Raw genomic sequence first — 24963 nt, forward strand, 5'->3', positions numbered from 1 at the left:
TGTCTAAAACGATGAAACACTTCACAGAACTACAATGTCCTTTTTTTTTAATATGCAAAAGGTTCGTGCACCATTGTATTAATGTAAATGTAGAGAAAGTTTAAACGTACAACAACACACCTTGTGTTACCAGGCGCTCTGGTGTGTGTGTGTGTGTAAAAGGTTACAATGTCCTCGTTTACAAACATATGTTGTATCAAGTATTGACACTCTTTTAATTTGTGAGCATCTTAGGTGAACACTTGAGTTTGATCCATGCGAACAAGATAACATGAGCTGTTGTACAGATAAAAGGAGAACAGCCTGGGGGCACTCTGCAAGATCAATCCGCAGGATGGCACCTGCTAACTTGCAGGGGTTGCCATCGCCAACCGACCAACCGCAGCTTCTTTGACAGAGAAGCATCTGCATCTGGTGACGCGAGCGTGAAGAGAGGACGGTAAACGGGAGGCCGGCCGAGCCTTTGGCAAAGGAGCGATGCGCAGCGCTGCTGCTATTCGAGGCAAAAATGCCATGGCCTCAAAGCGAGTTTCACCGGAGCACTCATTCCAGCCTTTTTCCCATAAATGGTGAAGCAAGACAAACCTGATGCCACTGTACATGTACCCACCGATCTCTCCGTTGCTTCCTCCGCAATTAACTTCTTTATTCTTGCCTTCGCTTTATCGGCTTCACAGGGATGGCAGTGCGTTGCTGGAAGCTGAGGCGAATTCTCTTCTCTTCTTCCTTTTTTTTATTCCAAGGAGAAAATGACGTCGAGCCTGAAAGGACAAAAACACACACGCACACACTGATGATGTATCGAGATGGTATACTTTCAAGACAGGGACAGATGGCAAATACTGCTTGAAAATTCATCTAATTAAGGACCATGTGAATGGTATCATGGTATGAGAAGAGAGTCCATCGTAAATTAGATTCAGGGTCGTACATAATTACCAGCAGAAAGATCCCCGTTTGTCACGGGTAGCGGGGTGTAAACGGTGCAGATCATTCAGTCTGGAAAAGAACAGGTAGATAACTACTTCAGCAGTACTTTTCAGTGAACGAACAATATTTTCCTCTCACAACAAATCAACATAAGCATCAGCATAAGCCAAATTTCAGCGAAACGAACAGGGGCGTCATCATGTGTAAAAACATAAATTCATATCAGTGTGGAACTGTGGACTACCCTGTATGCTGCTAGAAGAATTTATCGCTGAAGAACAGCGAATTACCAGCCCGACAAGCTATGCCAAAGCTTCTGTATCATTTGCTGGAATTGTCTCCCAATTTCTTTTTCCAAAGTGTAATTCATCTGACCATGAACGAAAGGAGAAGAGGAAAGAAATGCTACTCTGCTTTCAACTGTAGGGGCACATGCCTTAGTCATTTTACTGCTGAGCATGTTGCCGGATGTCTCATACTAACAAGATATCACGGGCAGAACAAATGGTTGCACAAGAGAGAAACACAGCCCGTTAGACACGGGTTGATTTCACACCTCATTTGAGACATCCGTGACAGCGATACCCGAGTTCAGTTCAGACCGACAATGGGACAGATAATGACATAAACAGCCTCTTTGCCCTAAAAAAACAACAAAACAGAGGAGTCCCTTTTCTGCAGATATGGCTCAAGATCACTAGAAAGATTAAAAGTTCATGAGATTATATGCCTGATTCTTCTTTGAGTCATTAATGTGACCATATGTCGAGCTTCAGACGTTCAGCCAGTCAACAAGATGAAGTTAAGATAGCAAAAGGTCATACATTTAGCAAATATTCTGGATTGCACTTTCACTACTGTTATAGTACAACAGATAAACAAAACAATGAAGGACTTTATTAGGTTCAGAAAAGATGAATCAAGGTGCGGAAAGATATTTGGTCTAAGTAATCATTTTACTCTACATATATTTCCATATGAATATGGTCAATTCGCTGCCATTGTTCACTCAAAGGAAAAGAACTGCGCACATTTCAGTTCCAAAATAAAAGGAGTCCTGCAGACAAGGAAGTTCAAATGTCCAGTCCAGGTAATAAGAATGGGAATGCAGCTGGCTTTAATCCAGCATGGGCATTTTGGACAATCTCAAAGGCTCTGCTAATCTAAAACATGCGTGAAAAAGTTTGCACAATCCCTGGCTTCTGTCTATGTCTATATAAGACAGCTACAGTGCTTTCAGAAACTTTACAGACTCAGATTGGGTAGGACATTTGGAGTGCTCTTCAGGTCCCTCCATTATGATCTCTTGGCCAACCATCTACCATGTTCTTGAAGAAACAGTTCCCTTGTATGTAGCTATGATAGTGGCCTACCTATCCATACGATGGTGGAAGCTATTCACGCCAGAGCAGTGCTCTGGTATCAACAAGTTTGTGGCAAAGTTTTCCATTCCTTTACTCTCTTTCCAGATCCTCTCTACAAACAATCCTTACAATATGAACCTAAAGCTCATATTCTCAGATATCCTACAGAAATCGCTCTCCTTGCTGGGGTTTGCAGTTATCTCTAAAGCATGTTGTGAGGAGAAGTTTGATTGGCTGATTACAGGGTTTTCTTTATCAACACTGCCAAATACCTTGATTGTTGGAATCCCATTGTTGAAAGGAATGTATGGCGATGAAGCTGTGAAGCTGCTAAGTCAGATAGTTGCCTTACAAAGCCTAATTTGGTACACAATTCTGTTGTTTCTGTTTGAGTTTCGGGCTGCTAGAGGAATGGCTCTCGCAACATCATCTGAAACTACAAGTAAGAACCCCTTCACTGCATTTTTGAAGATTGACATCTGAATTTACTTCTGCTCTACAGTTTGAATTACTTAAAATTATTCACGTTTTATTCAAATTTGGCAGGCATTTGCTTTAAAAGATTTTTTGTATCTCTACAGTTATTCCCTTCTTTTTTGTGTTAATCTCAGTCGTACAAAATTAAATAGGTTATGCTCATCAACATTGGTCTGAAGACGTTATAGATCTCATTACTTCTCTTATTCCTTCTGTGAGAATAGATCTTACTAATTCAAATAAATGAAGCGGAGTAGCTCACAAAATGGTAAGTGTCGTTGAATGAAAATAACCATGCTAAGAGGATACATGATTCAATTCAGGGATGTTCTATCAGGCGACTGTGTTCTTCCAAATATACCATAACCAAGCAGTGAGCAGATAGCTAGTAATATGACATTGCCTGTCTCGGGCAGAAATAAATGTTCATTTGTAAAGTGAAATACTATTCTAGCTGCATAAGTCCTATCTGTGTACGTTGAGACCATAATATGATGAAAACACATGGACCTGTCCTTCATTTTATTATTTACTGAAAAGAGAAAGCATGCAGGGGTGCCTATCTGCAGCCAGAAGCCATCCTTCATAGAACGGTTCATAATGTTGCATTTGTTTTACCTATTATAAATTTACATGTCAGATTGAAAAACTCTCTCAAAACAGATTCAGATAGAGAAGGGGCATTGTGAAGTAAAACAGGTCACAAAAAATGACCATGAAAATATCATTGTCTAGTGATTTTATTAGAGTAATATACTTGAGACTTGTTGACTGTAAAAGAGCTCATCTTTTATTCAGTAGTATTATGTGCCTTAAACAGTGTGCTGACTTTTCTCAATTATCCCATGCTTAAATGTATATTTTGGACTTTTGGTGTGCACCTATAAAGCAAGTACTTCAACTTATCTTCTGAGGTTTTAACTTAATGACAGAATTAGCTGAACAATACTTATCCCATGTCATTTTTCAAAGATGAAGCAGAATCAGGTACTCCAGGACCTATGCAGCAAAGAAACGAAGAGGGACAAGCAAAAGGAGTATCGGCGAGATGTTATGGTGCTTTTCAGTTTTTACTGGTGGTCGGTAGGAAGCTAGTGACAAATCCCAACATGTATGCAAGCCTAATCGGCCTAATCTGGGCTCTGATCAGCTTCAGGTACGAACACGAGTTTATGAACTGAGTTTACACTGTTAATTTGGGATGCAGAAAGTCATCTCGTGCTACGGCATACCATATCCTGCAGGTGGCGAATACAGTTACCATCGATCGTCAACAATTCCATAAGAATACTTTCAGATGGAGGGCTAGGGATGGCAATGTTCAGCTTAGGTGCGAATTTGTTGCAGACTACAAGTAGCCTATATGCAGATAAATCTAGGTCTTCTGACTATTTCTATTGCAGGCCTCTTCACTGCCCTACAAACTAAAATTGTGGCCTGTGGAACCAAAAAGATGCTACTATCACTAGGCATCAGATTCTTCGTAGGACCAGCCCTGATGGTGATCTCTTCCTATGCAATCGGGATGCGTGGAACTCTGCTGAAGGTGGCCATAATACAGGTACATTCTAGTCCTTTTCATTTGTATCGTCCATTCTACTCCTAGTTGACAACAACAGTAGTGAGGAATTCAAAGACAAACATGACGCTTGACTTGCCAAGACTGCGCAGGCAGCTCTACCTCAAGGAATAGTGCCGTTTGTGTTTGCCAAAGAGTACAATGTGCATGCAGAAATTCTGAGCACTGCGTGAGTACATCTTACTCCTATGATTATTAAGAAGCTATACGTGGTGAAAGAACTAATGGAGATCTCTCTCATCCGGCAGGATAATTCTCGGAATGATGGTTGCGGTTCCAGTGGCCCTGGGTTACTACTTTGTCATGGATCATCCCAGACTTTAACCAACCCCCATTTCCAGAAAGGATTAGAGATTCAAATATTTTCATATCGCTGACGTGCTTGTGATATATACATTTGTGTGGAGGCTGTATATACATATACCTGCGTGTTTCGATCCGTGCTAGTTGACCCAGGCTAATGATAAGTTGATAACAACCAGCTTTGGATCCGTGAATTCTTTGGCCATTACGTACTTAATTAACAAATGCAAAAGAAGGAAGAGGGACGCGCAGAAAACTCACCTTCCATGCCGTGTTCATCACATGCATTCTGTCGAGCAGATGGCGCGCCTGCTCTTGAGTCCTAAATCCCTAGCTATTCCTTGCAGCCTTGCGCCCAACCCTGCGCTGCATTCGGAGTCTCTCTGGATCAACTTGGCGCCTTGGCATGATCACAGTACCTGGAGCGTGCGCTCTTTCTGCGTGTTCACATTACCTGCATTACACATTCTGAACGCCAAATTCGTTCGGAGCTCACGCACAGCACTGGTCAGATGGAATCATGGAATTAAAAAAAAACACTGCAGAAGCCTTCGAAGCCTAGCCTAGCGTCTCTTTTGTTCAGGCGTGCTATCGAGCGTGCAAACCTAGGTCTTATAATCCGTCTTTTCAGCTTGTTTTTTCAGTCGGAACAGTGTTTCTCTCCCCCAACAAATCAGCCGGAACAGTGTTTTGGCTTTTTTTTTCCAGCGAAGTGAACGGGCCCCACACCTTGGCCAGAGTACTTTAGGGCCCAGTTGTTATCCGGGCTCGAGGTGATATCTATATTTTTTTGTATTTTCTAGCAGTTTAGAATTTTGATTTCTAGCCTGCTACAAAAATGTACGGTTGCAGTGCATATTCTCTTCTCATATTTTTTGCAGCCTTGCAAGCATGCTAGTTGAAGTTTTTAAAATGGTCGTTCATTTACATCATTACATGTGCAAATCATGAAAAATACTGATCTTCTCGAGGCCGTGTGAATACCAAAGTTTTGTCCCTAAAAATACTGATCTTCTCAAAACCGTGCAGGGTCAGCAACCGCTTGAGTCTTCAGAGTGTAGTGGCCCTGTTCGTTTCGCTGAAATTTGGCTTATGCTGATGTTTATGCTGAAATGTTGTGAGAGAAAAATATTTTTCATTCGTTGACTGCTGAAATAGTGCAGCAGAAGATGACGTATACATGAAATCCAATTTCAAAGTTGGTTTTGCCAAAAGAGAAAAGAAATTGAAAAGAAATAGATGAGAAAAATAAAATTTCAAAGATATGGATAACATGAAGTCCACGGCGGGTCCCTGCCGTCACCACACCAACAACCCTTTCTCCAAGAAGAAGAGCACGAGCCGTGCGGCCTCTACCCTCCAGTTCTCGAGGCGCCCTTCTTTCTCTCCAAGAAAAAGACAACGAACAACCCGGCGGGAGTAGATCTAGGCCGTCCATCTCACAACCGGCGCCATCCAGCGGCTCCCCGTGCCCCGCCTCTATAATAAGATGCTCTCTTCCTCCTCCGTCCCCCCGCAAAACCCCACACCACCACCGCCCCGCACTTCTCCAGGCTCCTCTCCCCGCCGCCGCCGTCGCCGTCGCCGTCCGTCCTCTGGCAGAACACCTCCTTCCTCTCTCCATGGGTCCAGGACTGTACTCCGACATCGGCAAGAAGGCCAGGGGTCAGGACGAGCGCTTGTTTTCCATCTGTTTTTGTTTCTTCGGCTTTCCCTTTTCCGGATTTCTGTGGTTTTGCTGAGGATGGATGTAGTGGTATCTTCGCTTGTGATTTGTACCGGAGTTACACTGTTTTCTGATGTTTTTGTTTGTTGGATTCGCAGATCTCCTGAGCAAGGACTTCCATACGGACCAGAAGTTTATCCTCACTACCTACAGCTCCAATGGAACCGTGAGTATCCCTGGTTTCTTCTCGCTCTTAACGGTTTCTCGCGCTACTCTTGGTTTGCATGCTATGATTGTTAATGTGGTAGTTTCAATTGTTTTGAATTGAATTCTTGATGATTGAGTAAGGTGTTAGGTATGAGATGCTGGTGTTTAGCGGGATTGGGGAGGGTTTAGTTTATTCGTAAGACCAGATTGGGGCTGTCTGTGTTACTGGTATTGTTTAGTGTCCTATAGTTTGGTGTGCTGGTAAGGTTTTGGTTTGGTTAGGAACAATTGTGATCGAAGAAGATCTGTGATCAACGGGTGTTAAAATTTGTGGATACTTGATTTGGGTTCGTTTTTTATATGGACGGTGGAAGATGATTACGGGTAATATCTGATTAGTTGGTGAATGCTGATGGATTTTTGCTTATTTTGAAAAAATTGAATGTATTGAGGTGTTTCTGCTGGGTGGTTGTAAGAGGATTGTGATGATGTAAGCATGATTAGTTGTGCTATTCTAGTACTGCTGTGTCATGTGAGACAGTGAGAGTGCCTCTTTGTTCTGCAAATCAATTGAGATTTATGTTGTCCTACCTATACTGGTTTAATTTTGCCATCTGTAGTTGCTGCAGGTAGCATGCATGCTCTGTGATAAGTTCATATTTGGGTTAAAATGTTTTATTGAGTGTCTGAAGTGAATTTGCGGTTACAGTTTTGTTTACTTTTCATCATACATCTATACTCGTCCTTTACTTTTAATCTTTAACTGCAATTGTCATAAATACAATAGAATTTCAGTAGACCAATTGAGAGTGGTATCCTTGAAGGCTTGAGCCTGTTTATAAATACAATAGAATTTCAGTTGACCGATTGAGAGTGGTACTGGTATCCTTGAAGGAAGGTGTGAGCCTGTTTATATGTCAATGTTGACATCTGTAGTTCATGAGTGTGCAACACATTCATTTTTTGGTTAAGAGTTATTTTGTTAAATTGTTGGTCACAGTGATGTGAATATGGTAACATTTGCATGATTTTGTCTATGTTTGCATACACCTATTGTATTCATACTTCTCACTGATGATGTAAATCTGATCTTACGCCTTTTTCCTTTCTGATATTTGTGACTGTAGGTGATAACAGCTTCGAGCACAAAGAAAAATGAGTCCATCTTTAGTGAGATCCAGGCCCAGCTGAAGCAGAAGAATGTCACAGTGGATGTGAAAGCAAATTCAGACTCTCTGGTAAGTTTCTTCTGAAACTGTTCCTGTCTTATTCAAGCCTTATTATGTTAAGGTTAAGTTTATTCTGAATCTGTTCCTGTCTTATTCAAGCCTTATTATGTTAAGGTTCTCGTTTAACTGCCTGAAATCAAATAAATTGTTCTATGCATATGGTTGATTTTCTATTTGTTTTCTTCAGCTCTTAACTACAGTGACAGTTGAGGAACTTGGTGTACCAGGCTTGAAAAAGACAATGACCATTCCTTTTCCACATCGAGGCTCTGGGAAGGTATGCTTCTTCATGTTTTCCAGATTGGTTGAACCTCTATTTCATAGATTTTTTTTATTGACTATTATCTACCTTGTGGTTGCAGTTTGAAGTGCAGTACTTGCATGATTATGCTGGTATCAGCGCCAGTGCTGGCATGAACGCAAAACCTTTGGTTAACCTTTCTGCTGTATTTGGCAACAAAGCTATTGCTGCCGGTGCTGATGTTGCATATGATACTGCTACTCGGGATTTCACCAAGTACAATGCTGGGTTGAGTTTCACCAATGCAGATCTCATTGCTGCTGTGACCTTGTAAGTGGTTTCTACTAGGTAGTCCATAGTAAATCCTTCGACAAACTGCCAGGCATGTCTTAAATGTTTTATATGCTTTTTTTAGCTTCTGGTTGGGTAGTTATCTTCTTCAATGATTTTTATACCAGTGCACGATGCATGAATTTCATGGACTTTTGGTGTGCAAAGTGATTTAATTGCTAACACTCCTTCAGGAACGACAAAGGGGAGAGCCTCACTGCATCTTACTACCACTTGGTGAACACAGAGAAGAACACAGCTGTTGGTGCGGAGGTGACTCGCAACTTCTCAACCAAGGCGAGCACAGTCACCTTTGGGACGCAGCATGCCCTGGACCCTACGACCACTGTGAAGGCGCGCTACAGCAGCAATGGAATGGCCAGCGCCCTCATCCAGCACGAGTGGAGACCCAAGTCATTCTTCACCCTATCCACCGAGGTCAACGTCGACGCATCTGGTGTCAAGAAGCCCCCCAAGGTTGGGCTGTCACTGGTCCTCAAGCCCTGATGATGATGCCGATCCCTTTGGTCCTAGGACAGTTAGGTTCCCATATCAGTACTTGAGGTCGAGTGAAATAATTATGAACCTCAGCTCTCTTTCTCCAACTTGGTGCCATCCTGAAAGTTCGTAGTCTCCCTAGCTTGTTTTAGATGTTGAACTGAATCAGCAAACGAGAACGTGATCAAGTTCATCTGCCTAAGAATATCACATCGTTGGCATCTTGTCTAAAGCTTGGTATCTTCGACCTTCACAGTAATCTTCTCAATGTGTTAAAGTTTGGTTCGTCCGATATATCATTTCTGCCTACAAGTTGTCATGCTATGAATGTAGAATCACCAAAAGTCATGTGGTGGGGTGGTACAATACATCTCTGACCCATGATGACAATTCAAATTTTATTTCACACATATATACAGTTGTGCATGATCTTACATAGCTCCAAAATAGTGGACGAAGCTAAATTAATGGGCAATGTGCCTGCAAATGATGGATGGTTCTGGATATATTGAATGTTCAATGGTACTCCTATTAGATAATCCTTTCGGTACGGCAAGTGCTTCCATAGCTACCATCGGCGGCAGCAGCAGCAGCCTCCGCTTGTTGACCATTCTGACGTGCCATCTCCTAGCATTACGCTTTCTTCTAGCTTCGTTTGGAGAAGGCGGATTGCTCAAGCAATTTCAGATTTAGTTCAAATGTGAACTGAATCCTAGGGATCTGGATCTCAACCTGCACAATCCAAACATTCTTTAAGAGCTATACTGGGTACCTGTTTAGTCTTTTAGCAGTTATACGCCACTCGCAGCCCGCCAAGTCTATGAAGCCACCTCCCAGATTTTGTAATCTTGACCCTCAGCAGCAACAATCCAGTTCTGGGGACCATTTGGCTCAAAATGTTCCGATCCAATTTTCATTGTTAGCTTCTCATCAATTTCAGCCGCATATAAACTCCTGTCTGCCTTTAGTATCTTGATCTGTAAGTGTTATATCACATGGCAAACAATTCAAGCGTAAGACATGAAAATAGGACAAATGGGGGAAGCAACGGTTGTTTAGTTGCATTTTACCTTGCTGCGGCAATGAATCTTTAGACGTTGTCGGATGGAAATAAATTTAGCAATCTCTGGTTGTAAGTGTGAAAATATGTGATCATAGAAGACTGCAGGAGTGCCGGGGTGTGTCAGGATGTAGGCGTATCCTTGCAATTCCATACCATAGGGGAACCTCCAATGACCCTACAGAGATGCCAGAAACACTGTGAGGCTGATGCGGTAGTAAAACATGCAGGTATCTGACAATTTCTGCATCACAAGTTTGATAAGGAATCAAGAGAGACTTCAAGATTTCAAAGAGTTTAACGATGACGCTGAGAAACATTTATTTCTTTTAGAACTAGAAATACACAATATTGAATCAATAAGGAGCAAGCATCCAAAGTCTTACCATTATTGAGAATGAATGCACCAGAACAATCAGGCTATTCAATATGCAGGTCTATACATTTCTTGCTACTTGAATGCAAATACAACTAGAAATATGGCAACTTGCGCAGAGTGCTGAGAAATGGCAGTTTTGAGATAATATGGCACAATTCTATTTGGATACATTGTGATACTGAGTTGTACCTGAGTAGAACCAGTATCATGATTCTCTATAAATGTGACTGCTCTTGAAGGCCACCAACCCAATACTCCAGGGGGTTTCCCTTTTTCATCAGACAAGCGCCAATACTCTGATCTTTCAAGTGCCTGTGTAGGAAAAGATATACTCAATATTACACAATGCAGGGAAAAATATGTAATAAACATTAAATGTAAGTGCACAAAGTCAAACCACTATAATGCAATAGCATCATTCCCAAAAGATTGGAAAGGCTGGTCATTCCTTTCTTAGATGAGTTGGTCTTACAAGCAAACCACTTCACAACAGATAATCAACATTCAGGGACCATCAGACTCTTAGCTATGCAAGAAAAATTAAAGTCAATCGATGGAACAATCATTTCATATGTCGCATCTGGCATAACAGTTGTAACAGCATTACATGCTTGTAGAGAAGTATTGAAGCGTGGATTATAAAATTAAACTACCCTCCTCATAAATAAAAAAGTTAAAAGACATGATTTTATGACCTAATCAAATACACATGTAACCTGCTTTATAATATATAAAGCATTCCAGATGATTACTATAATACTGGCCAAGGAATTTGGAGCTACCCACATCACCCAAAAGCCAGATTCAATTTTCTGGTAGATAGGAGGTGAAAATCTTTGAGGGTTCCAGGTACCAGAACAAGTGAGCCCTATGAGAATGTGCAATTTTGAGCTGTTGTTTAAATGATGTTTTGAGCTCTTGTCACCAATTAGACATTACTTGAAGTTTGAAACAGAAATGAAATGTTACTACCAGGATTGTTTTGAACTCTTGCTGCTAATTAGATGCTACTGGAACATTGAAGCAGAAATGAAGTGTACTGGCTCCCCAGCCAGGGTCCACAACTTTTTAGAACACTTTGAACTCGGCCCATAAGAACTGCCATTGAACATTTTTATTTAAAAACTGTAAGACGCAATCGTACCGCATGAAGTATTCCTTTAGTGGTAACATCAAATGCGCCAGCAGTTCCATTTGTAGCATTTATCCAATCAACAATTCTCTGTCTGTGGGCATCCTGATTGTAGTCCATTTCACCATAAGTATAACTGAGGGAGTCCCAGTACTCTCCTACTGCAAAGTATGGTTCACTTGCTTCCAAATAGTCTTTGACATATCCACCCCAGAAACCACGAACAAAGTCAAGTCTCCATCCAGTCATAGCCGACTTCCTTTCTGCAAGCAGAAGTGCAGAACAGGCATGAATAAACACATGATATGCTGACATTTTGTGTAACACTCGAGTCCATCAATATACAACTTACAACCCAATTCATCTCGTCCAGCTATGAAACATATAGGAAAAATTCCTCACATGCCATTGGGTTAACTTAAATCACTCATGCTGGGAGCCCACATGTCAAGGACACATCAATGGTTTATAAGAGATTGTGCTTTCTCGGTTGCATATAAGGAAATTCCCCAAACATATACTAACAATATTAGAACCTGTAAGCTACAGCCCCCATATTAGAGTACCACATGTCCTGCTCCCAAAGAAAATAATAGATAATGTGGGTGTGTGTTGTAAGGGTTCTGGACCCTCTTTCTTAATATTAAAGATACGCAGCTCTCCTGCGCGTTTGAGGGAAAAAAGAAGATAGAGAATTCCTATTCATCAAGGACTGCTACTGACATTTAGAGAGAAAATCCATATATATACCTATTTCCAATTGGGAATGAAACTAAAATGTCCCACTGGCTGAGGCACTTTACTAAAAATGCAAGCACAACACAATTACATAAATTTACTGGATCTTCTAACAAAATTACTTTCCAAGGCAAGCTAAACTGACAATATTTTGCAGAGTTCTTAGTGCACCTTCTGTCCATGACCATTTGATGTAGGAGTTAAGCAGAGCAGCTGACTCAAGCACATATATTTTTCTACTATTTAAAAAACATATATTTTGTACCCAAATATTAAGAAAAAAAACTGGTAGTAAACTGATGACAATTTGCAGGGTTTCTATTGTACCGTCCATTCATTCCAATTTGTTACAGGAGCTAAGCTGGGGACAGTGTATATCATATGCATTAACAAAAAATATTCCAGCTTTCAAAAGAAAAAGGAAATCATTCCTATCTCAAACTCCAAGATACAAGTTGAGTCCACAAACCATAGAGGCACGTGGAACTATACGGATGCTGCATAAAGGACATTTGCATCCATAATGCATGCAGTGCAACAACAACAAAAAAAAAAGACCAACCTAGGAGGAACTTAAACCTGGGTGGTCTGGGCATACATACACCCTCGACCAACTGAGCTAGCTCAGCTTCCTAGTGCAACGAACAATGAAGCATGAGCAATGGCAAAAAGTTATCACCGAGAATGACAGAATAAATAACTGACCTCATCCAGCAAAGCCATTCTTTAAGATCATTCCTCACAAACTCTTGGGAGTGATCAATGTTTGGTGCTGCATGGAAATTATCTCCACTGCTCTTGTTTCCTCTTCCCTGCAGGAACAAGAATTTTACCCCAACATAAAATGGAAATATTATATTATCATAATTTCTAAGTGCAATAAAATGGAAAGGAATGGGAGTACTAAGCTGAACATGTTTGTTTATGCAACTTAGTATGTGTGCTAATCTGAACATTTGCTGTTAATACCATAGTCACATAAAACGGGTTCACAACTTCGACCCTCGAGCCGGGTTCGTCGACCCCGACCCAGGTTCACGGGTTCATTTTCGACCCAAAGTGTAAAAATCTCTCGCGAGTAGCGTACCACGTACCGCGACCCCGTACCTCGACCCCATCAACCCAGAAACTTTGTGACTATGGTTAATACTAAATATATGCAAGTACAAAGGTTCAACAAGTTCAATTAGAGTTACATATTGGTGAATCGAAACTAGTTTATGTGAAGGAACAAATGGACCAATTGTATGTGTTCATGTTGCTAGAAATTACTGCTGGGCCAATGGACCAATAAGAGAATAAAATTTAGAGTTAAGTAGGGAGTTGACAGGGATTGCATCTAATGCACCTGTGAATTTGTAATACCTATGGGCTATGGTGTACTATAATATCAGCTTGACTGTATCCAAGGTTCATGTTCACTGGATGCCTAATGTTAAATTCTAGGTTCACTGAGTTCAAGTGGGAATTTAACCATATGTTTAATAACCATACTGGTAGTTCAACTAGTGAGTTACCCATTTCATTGGATAGATAGTCAGACCATCAGTTTGGGAAAGAAAATAGTAAATTTAATACTCCATCCGTTTCAAATTATAAGATGTTTTGGCATTTCTAGATACATAACTTTTTCTATGTACTTAGATATACACTATGTCTAGATACATAGTAAAAGCAAAGTATCTAGAAAAGCCAAAACGTCTTATAATTTGGAACAGAGGGAGTATTAGCCAAAAGAGTGGCAAAAAAAATCATGGGAGCCTTAATTTGCATACAAATCTAACAGACATCCACTGCCTAGCTTGGTGTTTGGCTGTACAGAGCAGTAGGGCACTTCCTTAGTTCCTTCACCTAATTACATGTCCCATCTTTGAACATGTGTACAGTCCTGGACTAGTGTTGCTTGTGCAGTGTGAAACCAGCATGTTCAAATGTGTTTACACCCAATGAGAGAAAATTAGTATGAACAGTTTTGAGACCTAATCAGTTTTTTTACCTTCTTTCCCGGCAAAACTACTGATCTAGTACAGTTTCTTAAAACTGTTTTAACCTACCATTGAATTTTTTTATATGTCCACTGACAATCATATGCTAAGCCCTCTAAATAAATATATTTTAGAAAAGAAAATCGGATACCTGGAAATGTGGATCATCAGCAACAACTGCTCGATCATCCCAGTTCATACGACCACCAAAAATATTCCAGACACCATTGTTGTTCTGAAACTGAGCACACCTATGATTTAGAACAGCATCACCAAGAACCTTGATGCCAGATTCATGGAAAGTCTTCACAAGTTCCTTCAGCTCATCCATGGACCCATATCTGAAATGTTGGTTTATCATATTAACGAATGACATCAGCTTGTAAGATGGTTTAATAATATATACTTAATAACAAACTGGATTTCTTAAGTCTCACACAATTACTTCTGAAGATCATAGACTTCTATGCAAGTTAAATATAAAAATGTCAAGCATTTTCCAAGGTCAGCCGGAGTCTAGTAAATTGAGCAATTGATGGCAGGACCAAAGCAAGTTTATTGTCCCCAACTGCAAACATGCTTCTATACAGAAAATTAGTAGCAAAACCTTCAGAACTCTACACACCAGAGATAGAGTGTTTAGCCCCTAGGCAGTCTTCACAAAATGCCCAAAAGTTTTCTAGAGTCTAGACCAAGCGAATGAAAAAGGTTATGGAACATCAATGGTCTGTAACTATATATTCCCCAAACTTCTAGCCAGAATGAATAAATAATAATCCCCACAGGAAACAATATCATGTCAGTTTTTGCACTTATCAAAGGAAGAAACTATGGTTTTGCATAGTCAGTATGGTTTCACATATTCAGTATGTCAAACAGCCACAAGTTTCTAGCTTGGACAATAACAAATGCATTATAGGCTATTGCACTGAGAACTAAAAAACCGTATCTACATGATGACTTCAAGTGTCAAGTATCAACAATTTGTATGTTGCACAGAACTGCAGTTGGATGCGATAGGTGAGTTTTGTTAAATTCAATTTACTTATTAGGACCAAGCTCAAATCAAGAAAAGGTGGCTCTTGCACATTTATACACTAAAACCAGTATATGGGATCTCAAAGGAGGTGTTATCTTATAAAAGATAAACAGATGAGGACAGAAGTGCTATAACATATGTTCAATGGATGATTTTGCATGTAAAAACTATACCGAGAGTTTAGATTATATAGATCCCTTGGCATGTATCCTTCAGGTGACACAGAATCAGTTGGTGGTGGTGACCAGACAATAGTGAAACCCAGGGACGACAACTCCTTGGCCTTTGTACCAAGCTCAACATACCATTTCCCTGACTTATGAGATTCCCAGTTAAATCCTTGGCACAATATCTCAAAACCAGATCCAGTGCCAGAACATGCTGGCTTTGCGCTTAATGTGTCATCGAGGTGTACAGACTCATCTACAGAATCAATGGTGGGGCTCCTGAAAATGCTATAAGCTTCTGCTGCAAGCCTTTCGATTTCTTGTAGGATGTCCTCTTGAAGAACTTTATTCTTAGCTTTCTGACCTCTTCTAGACGATAGGCCAACCACCAGATTTCTTATATCACTGATTAAGCCATCAGCCTGTGAAGACTTATCCTCTACTTTCTGTGCCTCAGCCTTGTCGGGATCCTGAGTGCTACCATGCTGACCCACTCTTGTAAGTGGCACACAGAAATCAGATCCATTCTCAAGATTTCTCAACCAAGTATACTCATCAAGTTTGAGCACAAAAAACAGACAAGAATACTCTGCATCTAGTGAGAATGAAATTGAGTTTCCTGCTCCATCAGCTTTTTGCTGCAACAAGAGAGAAGATGTGTGAGGAGTGTTAAACTTTTTTTTTGCGCATAGTGAGGAGTGTTAAATTGATTTCAAATCAGATTAAGTCACTGAATCATCAAAAATAAAAAATAAATACATAAAGCTCTACAAAATCAAAAACACAACAAGAGAACATATCAAAAGATCAAAAAGAAAACTTGCATGGAGCATTCAGGTGTACATTTTGTTGAGAGATGACCACTTGTAAGGAGATGATCCTCAGTTAACCAAAAAAAAACCGTCCTACGAAGGCACCCAAATGAATGCAGGACGCACACAAATAAGGATTTAACACACAACTGTTAAATGTTTATTAAATGTAAGTTTCAAATTCCTACGCATTTTAAAATTTACCTAAGGATTTAACCAACATACGGTCCCTCACAAATTTCATGGGGAAAAAGACTACATCATTATGTTCTTCCTAGTAAAGGGGACCATAAATAACTGAGGAAACAAAAGAAATAGGCAAAGTAATGTTAAGGTGCAAATTTTCTTTATAAGATAGAAGACTCAAGCTTGTGGTGAGTGGGGCAGGGGACAATAATAAGGAACTAAGGAAGGCCAAAATGAATCAAGTTTTGGATTAGAGATTCATATAATTCAAAAGTACAAGTGGTATGGCTTCTTTGGAGTAAAGTTGAAATCATAAAGCCCAAAAAATACAAGTAGGCTTCATGTAATCCCAATTCAAAGCTCTGCTGCTTGTTAACTATTATCAAGTCAAGTTACTAGTTGTTTTCTTTCATAGGCATTATATAAACTTGATGCAGTCCATTTGAGCCTTTGCCATCTACCATTCCAAGAGCTTAACTTCAAGGTCATACCTGCAGCAAGGTCTGAAGAGCTTTCTGTCGGAAGATTTTTGTTGTCGGTGGATGTGGTTCTGGTGGGATCTCCCATGTCATATTATTGTCTTTGCAAACTCCCCAATGAATGACAACATCGCCAGGAATATCAGTGTCAAATTCCACAAGTCTTTTATGTGTTTCAATGTCTCTCCTCACAGTGACAGTAACAAGATTCTGAACATACTCTGATTTTAGGATGGGGTATTCTTCATAGAACCCTGATATATGTTTGCCACTCAAACCTGTATCCTGAGGTGAAGTGTTTTGTGGCTGAGAACTAGATCCTTCAGATTTCTTCAATGCATGCTCCAAATCACCTGAGAATTAAGACAAATATATTACAAAACTTTCCTAAAGGCACAAAGGAATTCTTAAACTTTTTAGAACAGATATCATGTAATTCCATGAGTTTGCTTCTTAATATAATGATACGCAGTTCTCCTATGTGTTCGAGAAAAAAAATGTAATTCCATAAGAATGCTAGAGTTATGACTTGAGGAGCAAAACAAGTTCACCGGTGTACACAACGCTAGTTCCCAGGGAAACAAAAGGCAGAACAACAAATTTACATGTTGGGAATTTTCTAACAGCATCTTGATATATAATTGCTCAGAAGTGCATTGGTTTGTGGATTTGTACTACTGCAATCCAAAGCTTGCATCTTTCTGTTCTATAAACTCAGAGATGAATTAGATGCTATAATGTATAATCTTTCTTAAAAGAAACCGATGCTCTAACATGGAGCATGCATTTAGCGCATCATTGATGAAACATGCCATAAATATGAAAATATTGAACAATGTAGAACATTGTAGAATGAAATAAATCGACAATGGAGCGCTATTCCTTTACAGATAACCAGCTACATTTCAAAATCTCCTGTGTAATAGTATATAATATTCCAAATTCCAAAATATCAGAATGTACACATCACTCAGGGGCAAGCACATCACTAAAAAAAGGGCGTACCCAGTGCAGAGAGCTCCCGCTTTGTGCGGGGTCTGGGGAAGGGTGTTAGTGGCAAGCCTTACCCTCGCCTGTGCAATGCGAGGAGACCGCGACTCGAACCCGGGACCTTCCGGTCACAGGCGGTAAGACTCTACCGCTTGCACCAGGCCCGCCCTTCGGGCAAGCACATCACTATGATCCAAAAAAATGTAATTGTTAATGAAATTCTTAACAACCTGGCCAGATATCAATATCTTGTTTTCCTCCACCATTGAAGGATCCATTTAAGGGTATTCTGAAATCCCTGCCCTTATGCTGAAACCATGCACCTGTTTCCTCTTCCTAGCAAAGCAACAATATCCAAGACATTTTACCCCAAGTAAACAAACCCACAACGAAGAAAAAAAAGTATATAAAGGAACATGGGGCAAGTGGTCAGTATTGCCTTTTTGTGTAGATATATATGTCATGTACTCATGTTTAGATGGTACCAAATTTTTTTGGGGACAACTACAGTGTTTGAAAAAAGAAATCCAGTTTAGGATCGTTTAGCTACTGTTTCAATTGGCACAACGTCAAAGCACCACATCTAGAAAATAACATAGGAAGCTATGCAATGGTGTAAAGTTGAAACCTTTAGAACAAAGTTGACAGCAGCGATTGGAATGTCTTTATCAAATTTGATTTGCACTTCATAAAGGAGCCGTCCTTCTGAATTGGGCAAAATCTCCAATGGTGTTTCAATTGCATAGTCCTGAAAATTCAGATATTGTCCAGCTATTGAAAGCTAAACGAGCAAATTTAATGGCTAAATGATAATTAAGAAAGGCATTAGCTTTTGATTATCTCAGATATCAATATAAACTTGGAGAATTTCTGCTTGAAAAACATAAACTTGGAGGAGGTTCCTGGCATTTTTATATCATAGTGCAAGTGACAGATAGCTGCAAGCTATATGAAGTGCTTGTAACAGTTTTCACAGGAGTAGAACCTTGATTGCAACTGAACCGGGTGGTCTCATTTCTAAAGGAGGCTGATCCCATTCTCTGCAGAAACATCGATAACACAGGATAAGATGAAATTAAACATGGTCTGAGAAAGGTACAATCTGTAGTAAAGAAAACAGTAACCAATTATTTCATTTCCTTCTCTAGGAAACAGAATGTGAATGCCTTATTTTTTCTAAAACAAGTTTCAATATGGGGAAAAGGAAACGACAAGTTATGCCAGATACGCCTCGGCAAATTCCTTCTTTAAGTAATGTACACAGTCGAGATACCAAGACAATACCAAAGGAGTCCGAGCAAAAAAGGTATAGCAACTACTAATCTAAAATACAATAATGAAATCTTCTCCTTCAAAGTTGTCCTACATGCTATGAATCCAAGGCTCATGCTTAGGAGTTATTCCAAATTGGCAAATTCCGAATAAAACAAACAAGATATTTAAGGTGCGTACAATCGGATAACGTAGGAACAGACCGAAACTGAAACCGCTCCAACGCCAACCCCTCGGCCAATAACACAAAAAAAAATGATTGTAAAGTTTCGCGCCTTCCAGGGTAACATACAAGCAAACATCATACCCTGCCTGTTAATCATTTTTCAATTGAAGTGGTTCACGGTTTCCCCTAATGTACCCAAAACTAGATTAGAAATTGCTTCATCAGCCATTCCACGCCCATTCAAGCATTGGACCAGGAGCTACTTGGATACAGCAAGCCAGAACACAATGAAATGTGGGCACGCTTGCCTGTCTGATCCCACTGTTGATTCCATTGTTGCACTTAATAATGCAAAAATCGGCGTTCGTGATCCACAGGTCTCCATCGCCATGAGGAAAATATAAAATAAAAGGGCGCAGAAGATGATCAAATATTACCTTCCATGCTCATCATCGTACGAGACACCCCAGTGCAGCACCCACTTCCCCGCAATATTACATCCGACAACGACCTTGCACTTGCCTTCGGCGTCCGGCTCCGCGTCCACCCTCACCCACGCCTTCCCTTCCGCCTGGGTTTCACCACGGAGCTGAAGCATCAGCAACGCCCCCCAGACAAAAAAACGAAATACACACGAACACCGTCTCAGCACAGATCACGCAGCGCGGCAGGGATAGAGGAAGCTACAGCTTGGCATCGGCGCAGAGGGAACGTCTCGGAGAACCCCGCTCCAGCGTCCTCGTCGGTGCCAGCCACCGGCGTCTCCGCGGCCCCGGCTCGCGCCACGACGCAGCCGCCGAGCCTCACGCGCCCGTGCTGCGCGGCACGGCACCGCCCGGCCCGCGGCCGCGCGGCGGACACCTGCAGGAAGGCGCTCCCGAGCAGCCCGGCCCGAGCCGGCGGTGCCGCGCCCGGAATCGCGCGAATGCACCAGCTCCCCACCGACATCTCTCTCTCTCTCTCTCTCTCTCTCAGAGTCCGGGTGAGTGCGTGTGAAGGAGCGGAAGCGAATGAGGGAACGAGAACGGAAGGAAGAGGGAGGAGAGGAAGGGGGAAAAGCGAGGCGAGATGAGTCGGAAATAAGAAATGGCCCCGCAAAAGGTGCGAGATATCCACGGGCCGGATTACGTGGCAGGAAAAGCAAAAGGGTCGGCCGGGAAGATTGTTTCGCGGGCCCACCCGTCTGGGACGATAGCGAGGGCCGTGGGGGGACCGCGAGGGTCCCGCGCAGGGCAAAAGTTAATTACTATTTTGGGATCCCGGGGCCTCGTTTAACGGCACTAATTAATCATTATCCGGGGAACGAGCGCTAGCTCGTTTGGTCGAGCGCTCCAGGTGAGAGCGACGCCACCCGGGCTCGAACCCGGCGCCCAACTCCTTTCTTACGAGATTACTCAAAAAAAAAAAAAACTCCTTTCTTACGAGTATCCGGAGACTTCCCCGTGTTTTCAAAAAAAAAAAAAATTAATCATTATCCTATATTACCGGAGATTGGAGAAGGCGTGTGGAAGACAAAAGAGTTGCCACTAAAAATTATAGCACTCCCTTCATTGTCATATTTTTTTTTAATTTCCTCACTGCCATCGAAATAAATTTGCACTTCTTTTGTTGCCATTTCCGTCATCATTTGTTAACTTTCTTTGACCGACTAGTGAGACCCACAGGAACAATGTATCCTTCTAGCCTCTCTCGAGCAAAAAAAAAAAGAAGGCGGCTGCGGGCGAGCGAGGCGGCGGGGCAAGGGGTGCCGCGTCTGAGGATTTTTTTATTTTTAACATTTTTTAAACTATTTTTAAATTTAACACTATTTTTTTTTTCAAAACTAACACTTTTGATCGCATCTATTGTCATGACGTGGCCAAACAACACTGACGCTATGCATGGTGGCGCGGCAGAGGGAGTGACGTGGCACCGGCCCAGGCCTGACCGGCTGACATGGCAGGCGCTGCCGCGCCATCTCGCACGGCGCGGCAGCGCCGACCACATGTCGCGCCGCGAACCTCCCTCCCTCTCTCTGCCTTATTTTCGAACAGATGTGGAGGGCGATCATGCGGCCCCCTCCCGCCTCTTCCAAGGGCTACTGCCGCTCGGCCCTCCCTGCCCGCCCCCCTTCCTCCCTTCCCCCAAGCTTCTCCTCGGCCTCGGTCACGGTAATGATACTCTTATTTGTCGTTTGAACGGTGGATTCAAATATCATGAATGGTAGTTAAGGTTTAGAGGAAAATTATATTTGGGAACTATGGGCTAGGATTTGAAGGAAGATATTAGTTTGATTTTATCAATGTTAAGGTTAATTGGTTAGTTAAAAGTATGTTTACCATGTTTAGTGTAAGGTTTATTTTTGTTCCTATAAGTATTGGTTATATTATTTTAGTTGTAATGCAAATGGTTCTCTTTTATATTAATTTACGATGTTTTGATTGATGGTAAATTACAACCGTTTTATTAGATGGAATACATGTTTTTGGAGCAATTGTGGCGAAAATGGGGTTATCCTAGAGAATTGTACCCCAATGCGTCTAGCAAAGATGACCCGTCCCTTCTGACCTCCCTGTCCCTAACTATGACTTTGGTTTCTCGGTCGACGTGTTTCAATCGAGACATCCGGACACAACGACGCGTTGTGTGGCAAAACCTGTCCAAAATAACACGCTTTCGGAGACGCTCGTCTTCCACTAGACACTAAGCACCTCGAAAGGGAGCTATATCGAACAGTTCCGTCGAGCACACCCCAAGGAAGAACTCGAAACAATCTATGTTTTACATCCAGAATCTAATAATGAGTACGAGCTTACAATACTTAGTCCATTTCATACAACTTGAGTTCTTGGAAATTATTTATTATAATACTAGAGTTTAGAGTGCGATAATTAAACAGTGGAATAAAAATAAACATCTAGCGGAAACGATACAAGGATCCGTCTGTGCCCACCAGAAGAATCCTCCACACCAGAGCTACTCCTCAAGCTGCACCTGCAACAGGGGTAAAATAAACCTTGAGTATATAATGTACTCGCAAGACTTACCCGATTAGTAGGAATAGTTTCCGACTCTCAAGAATATGATAGGCAATATGGGTTTATTGTTTTCTTTTTGTTTGCGAAAGGCATTGCTAATAGTTCATCCTTACAGTCAAGTTTTATTAGCAGTCATGATTATTTCATTAGCTAACCATTCTAGGTAAGCACCTATTCTACTTTTAAGCAAGGGTTGAGCAATCAAAACCATTTCACTATCTTTTATCTTCCAGTTCTTACTACGGTGCTAGACCATAACCAAGTCATACCATCTTATGGAAACGGCGATTCGTGAACCAATGTATCCCAGTTGGGTACCCCGAAACACATGCCCCGTTTGTACCCCAGGCACAAACAAGACCAACCCATTCCACTTCTATCACGGGGTCTAGATCCCCGTCCAAACTTAGACTCTAAGCCCCCACATTTGAGACCTGATCTTAGTATGGTGCTTAGATCTCCACCTTTCCCTGTCTCCAATTAGTCGGTCCGAAAAGAGTCAGAACCCACGACAAGAGCATAACGAGCCTTCCTGCTCTCATAAGCAAGTATATGCTCAGAATAATAAGTCTATGACCTGACTACCATCCACAGCAATGGATGGTCCTTAATCGACACGAATAGGGAAAATAGTGTAACCAAGCTAAGTCCCATTGGCCACGGGACATAACCTATTACATCCACCAATACCCATACCATATCCCTACCCTGTCTCTATTTTCTCTTTCATCATTTTATTATGAGAGTAAGAATAATCATCTATTGTGAGTAACGGTAGGTTACTCACGCTACCAAAAACCTAAGCATATCAACTACTCGAACCTATACTAGTAGGACTCATATGATAGTTATATCTATGCATGTGGTTTTCATAAAATCCTGTAACATAAATGCACATCACACATATATATATTCAGTGATTATAAAAAATAAGGGTTATGCTCTAGGGGCTTGCCTTGGGACAGGCGTGGTGTCAGCTGAGTCAGTCAGTGGTGGCTCCGGGACCTTCTCTTGTACGAGAATCTCCTCCTCGTACTCCTTGATAATCTCCTCGAACTCATGAATCGCCGGTGACCACTGATTTCTGCCAACTCGTTCTCTATATTCATGCGATGATGATGTAACACTTAGCATTTATGCAACAACAATTCTTAAAATAAGAATACAGCATACTAAGCTACTAAGTTAGCTCTAACGACTAAGGTATTAAGCTAACTATCATCTTTACCAAGCAAAGTGTTGGGTTCAACAAACAAACACCTAGTTTTAGAAATGAAGAATATATCTTTATTTCTACTAATGATTTAATGAATATTGAAACAAAGAGCATTTAACTATCCTAATGCTTAGTCTATTCTAAAGCTACAAAAATTTCAGTGAGCACATAATAATATAATGAAGCCACTATAAAAATGTTAGGACTAAAGCTATCACCAATTTACCACAAAAATTCCTACAGTATTTAACCTAATAATATTAAGCACTCTCAAATGATTTAATAGCTCCTGGTATCAACATGTATATATATGAACTAAATATACTAACAGATTGAGAACAATTTTAGGAACTTAACAAAATTTGTTTATAATTTTTGGATACCTACATGATTTTATATGATTTACCAATGATCAACTCAAAAATTAAATTAGAAAACTATTTCTAATTCCTTATGAAAAAGAAAAATGAATTCTCCCGCGTGGCCCACACGCGTGGCCCATGAGATGCAGCGCGTGCGTGAGCGCGCGGTGGCCTATGGTGCGGCCCACGCGAGGCCGACCTACAGCGCGAGACGACCCACGACGGAGGGAATCCCCCGCGCATTGGCAATTTTGCAAAAGAGACATCTCACTTCTTTTAAATTACGACTAAGTACTAACACTATTTCTCCCTCCCTCAGAACTTCTCACTTAACCCACTGGCCTTTCCCTAATTCACCCACACGCACCCTCAGCAACTCAGTGCACGGCGGCGCAATGAGCGGCGGCACTGGGCGCTTACATCGGCCACCTAGGACCTACGTGGGCCCACCTAATGGGTCGGTCACCATCTCTAACCCAAGCGGCTATGTTAAGCGGCGATGCAGGGTGACATGACTGGCTGGGAAAGGGTGCAGCGGCGTGCGGCCATCCGCGATGGCGACATCACTGTTTCGGTGGGCTAGGGTAGCTACAGGCCTAATTGGTTAGCTCGTGAGCATCAGGAGGCTGCCATGGACCAGTCTGAGGTGATGGTTTGGGCAGAGGATGATAAGGAAGGCTAGCCATGTGCGGCCAAGCCATGCAGTGGCGTACCACGGTGGCACGGTCATGTTAGCGACGATGGAGAGGCGGTAGCGGTTCAGGCTAAGGCACGTAGGGTGAAGAGGGAGTCAAGGTGATGCTAGTGGTGCAAGTGAATTGGCTTAGGAGGGACGGTGGGAGGGCTGCCCACATCCATAGCCGGACATGGCCTTATCGGCATGGTGGCAAGAGAAACTCCAAAATTGGAGCTTGGGCGTGCTCGCTTCAAAGATGGGTAGGGGTCGGGCAGCGAGAGGACATGATGGTGAAGCCATGGATACGCTAAATTGAATGGAGGTGATCGTTCGCTGGGTAAATTGAATGGCGCGGCTCGTGGCGATAGCAGAGGGAGAAAGAGAGAAACGGGGCATGGCAAGTGGCTCGACTCATCCTCACCTTGGCAGGATGCGGCCAGTGAGATTGTGGAGGCCCACGCGT

General features: G+C 41.7%; 2 protein-coding genes and 1 pseudogene across 2 annotated transcripts; 2 read left to right on the top strand and 1 right to left on the bottom strand.

Annotated features, from left to right (window-relative positions):
- The first annotated feature begins 2228 nt into the window (after positions 1 to 2228).
- Positions 2229 to 4674, top strand: LOC136532795 (probable auxin efflux carrier component 8). The gene is made up of 6 exons (XM_066525381.1): positions 2229 to 2736; positions 3744 to 3927; positions 4016 to 4101; positions 4175 to 4332; positions 4443 to 4519; positions 4599 to 4674. Exons 1-6 carry the CDS (start codon positions 2229 to 2231, stop codon positions 4672 to 4674), a joined length of 1089 nt encoding a protein of 362 aa, XP_066381478.1.
- Positions 4675 to 6160: 1486 nt separating this feature from the next.
- LOC136532793 (mitochondrial outer membrane protein porin 4-like) lies at positions 6161 to 9056 on the top strand. The gene is made up of 6 exons (XM_066525380.1): positions 6161 to 6318; positions 6478 to 6545; positions 7654 to 7764; positions 7943 to 8032; positions 8118 to 8326; positions 8521 to 9056. The coding sequence occupies exons 1-6, from the start codon at positions 6276 to 6278 to the stop codon at positions 8831 to 8833; spliced, it is 834 nt and encodes a 277-aa protein (XP_066381477.1). The 5' UTR covers positions 6161 to 6275; the 3' UTR covers positions 8834 to 9056.
- Positions 9057 to 9208: 152 nt separating this feature from the next.
- LOC136532792 (alpha-amylase 3, chloroplastic-like) lies at positions 9209 to 20305 on the bottom strand (annotated as a pseudogene).
- Between the last annotated feature and the right edge of the window lie 4658 nt (positions 20306 to 24963).

This window comes from Miscanthus floridulus, unplaced genomic scaffold (assembly GCF_019320115.1).
Source record: "Miscanthus floridulus cultivar M001 unplaced genomic scaffold, ASM1932011v1 fs_712_2_3, whole genome shotgun sequence".
Lineage (NCBI taxonomy): Eukaryota > Viridiplantae > Streptophyta > Magnoliopsida > Poales > Poaceae > Miscanthus > Miscanthus floridulus.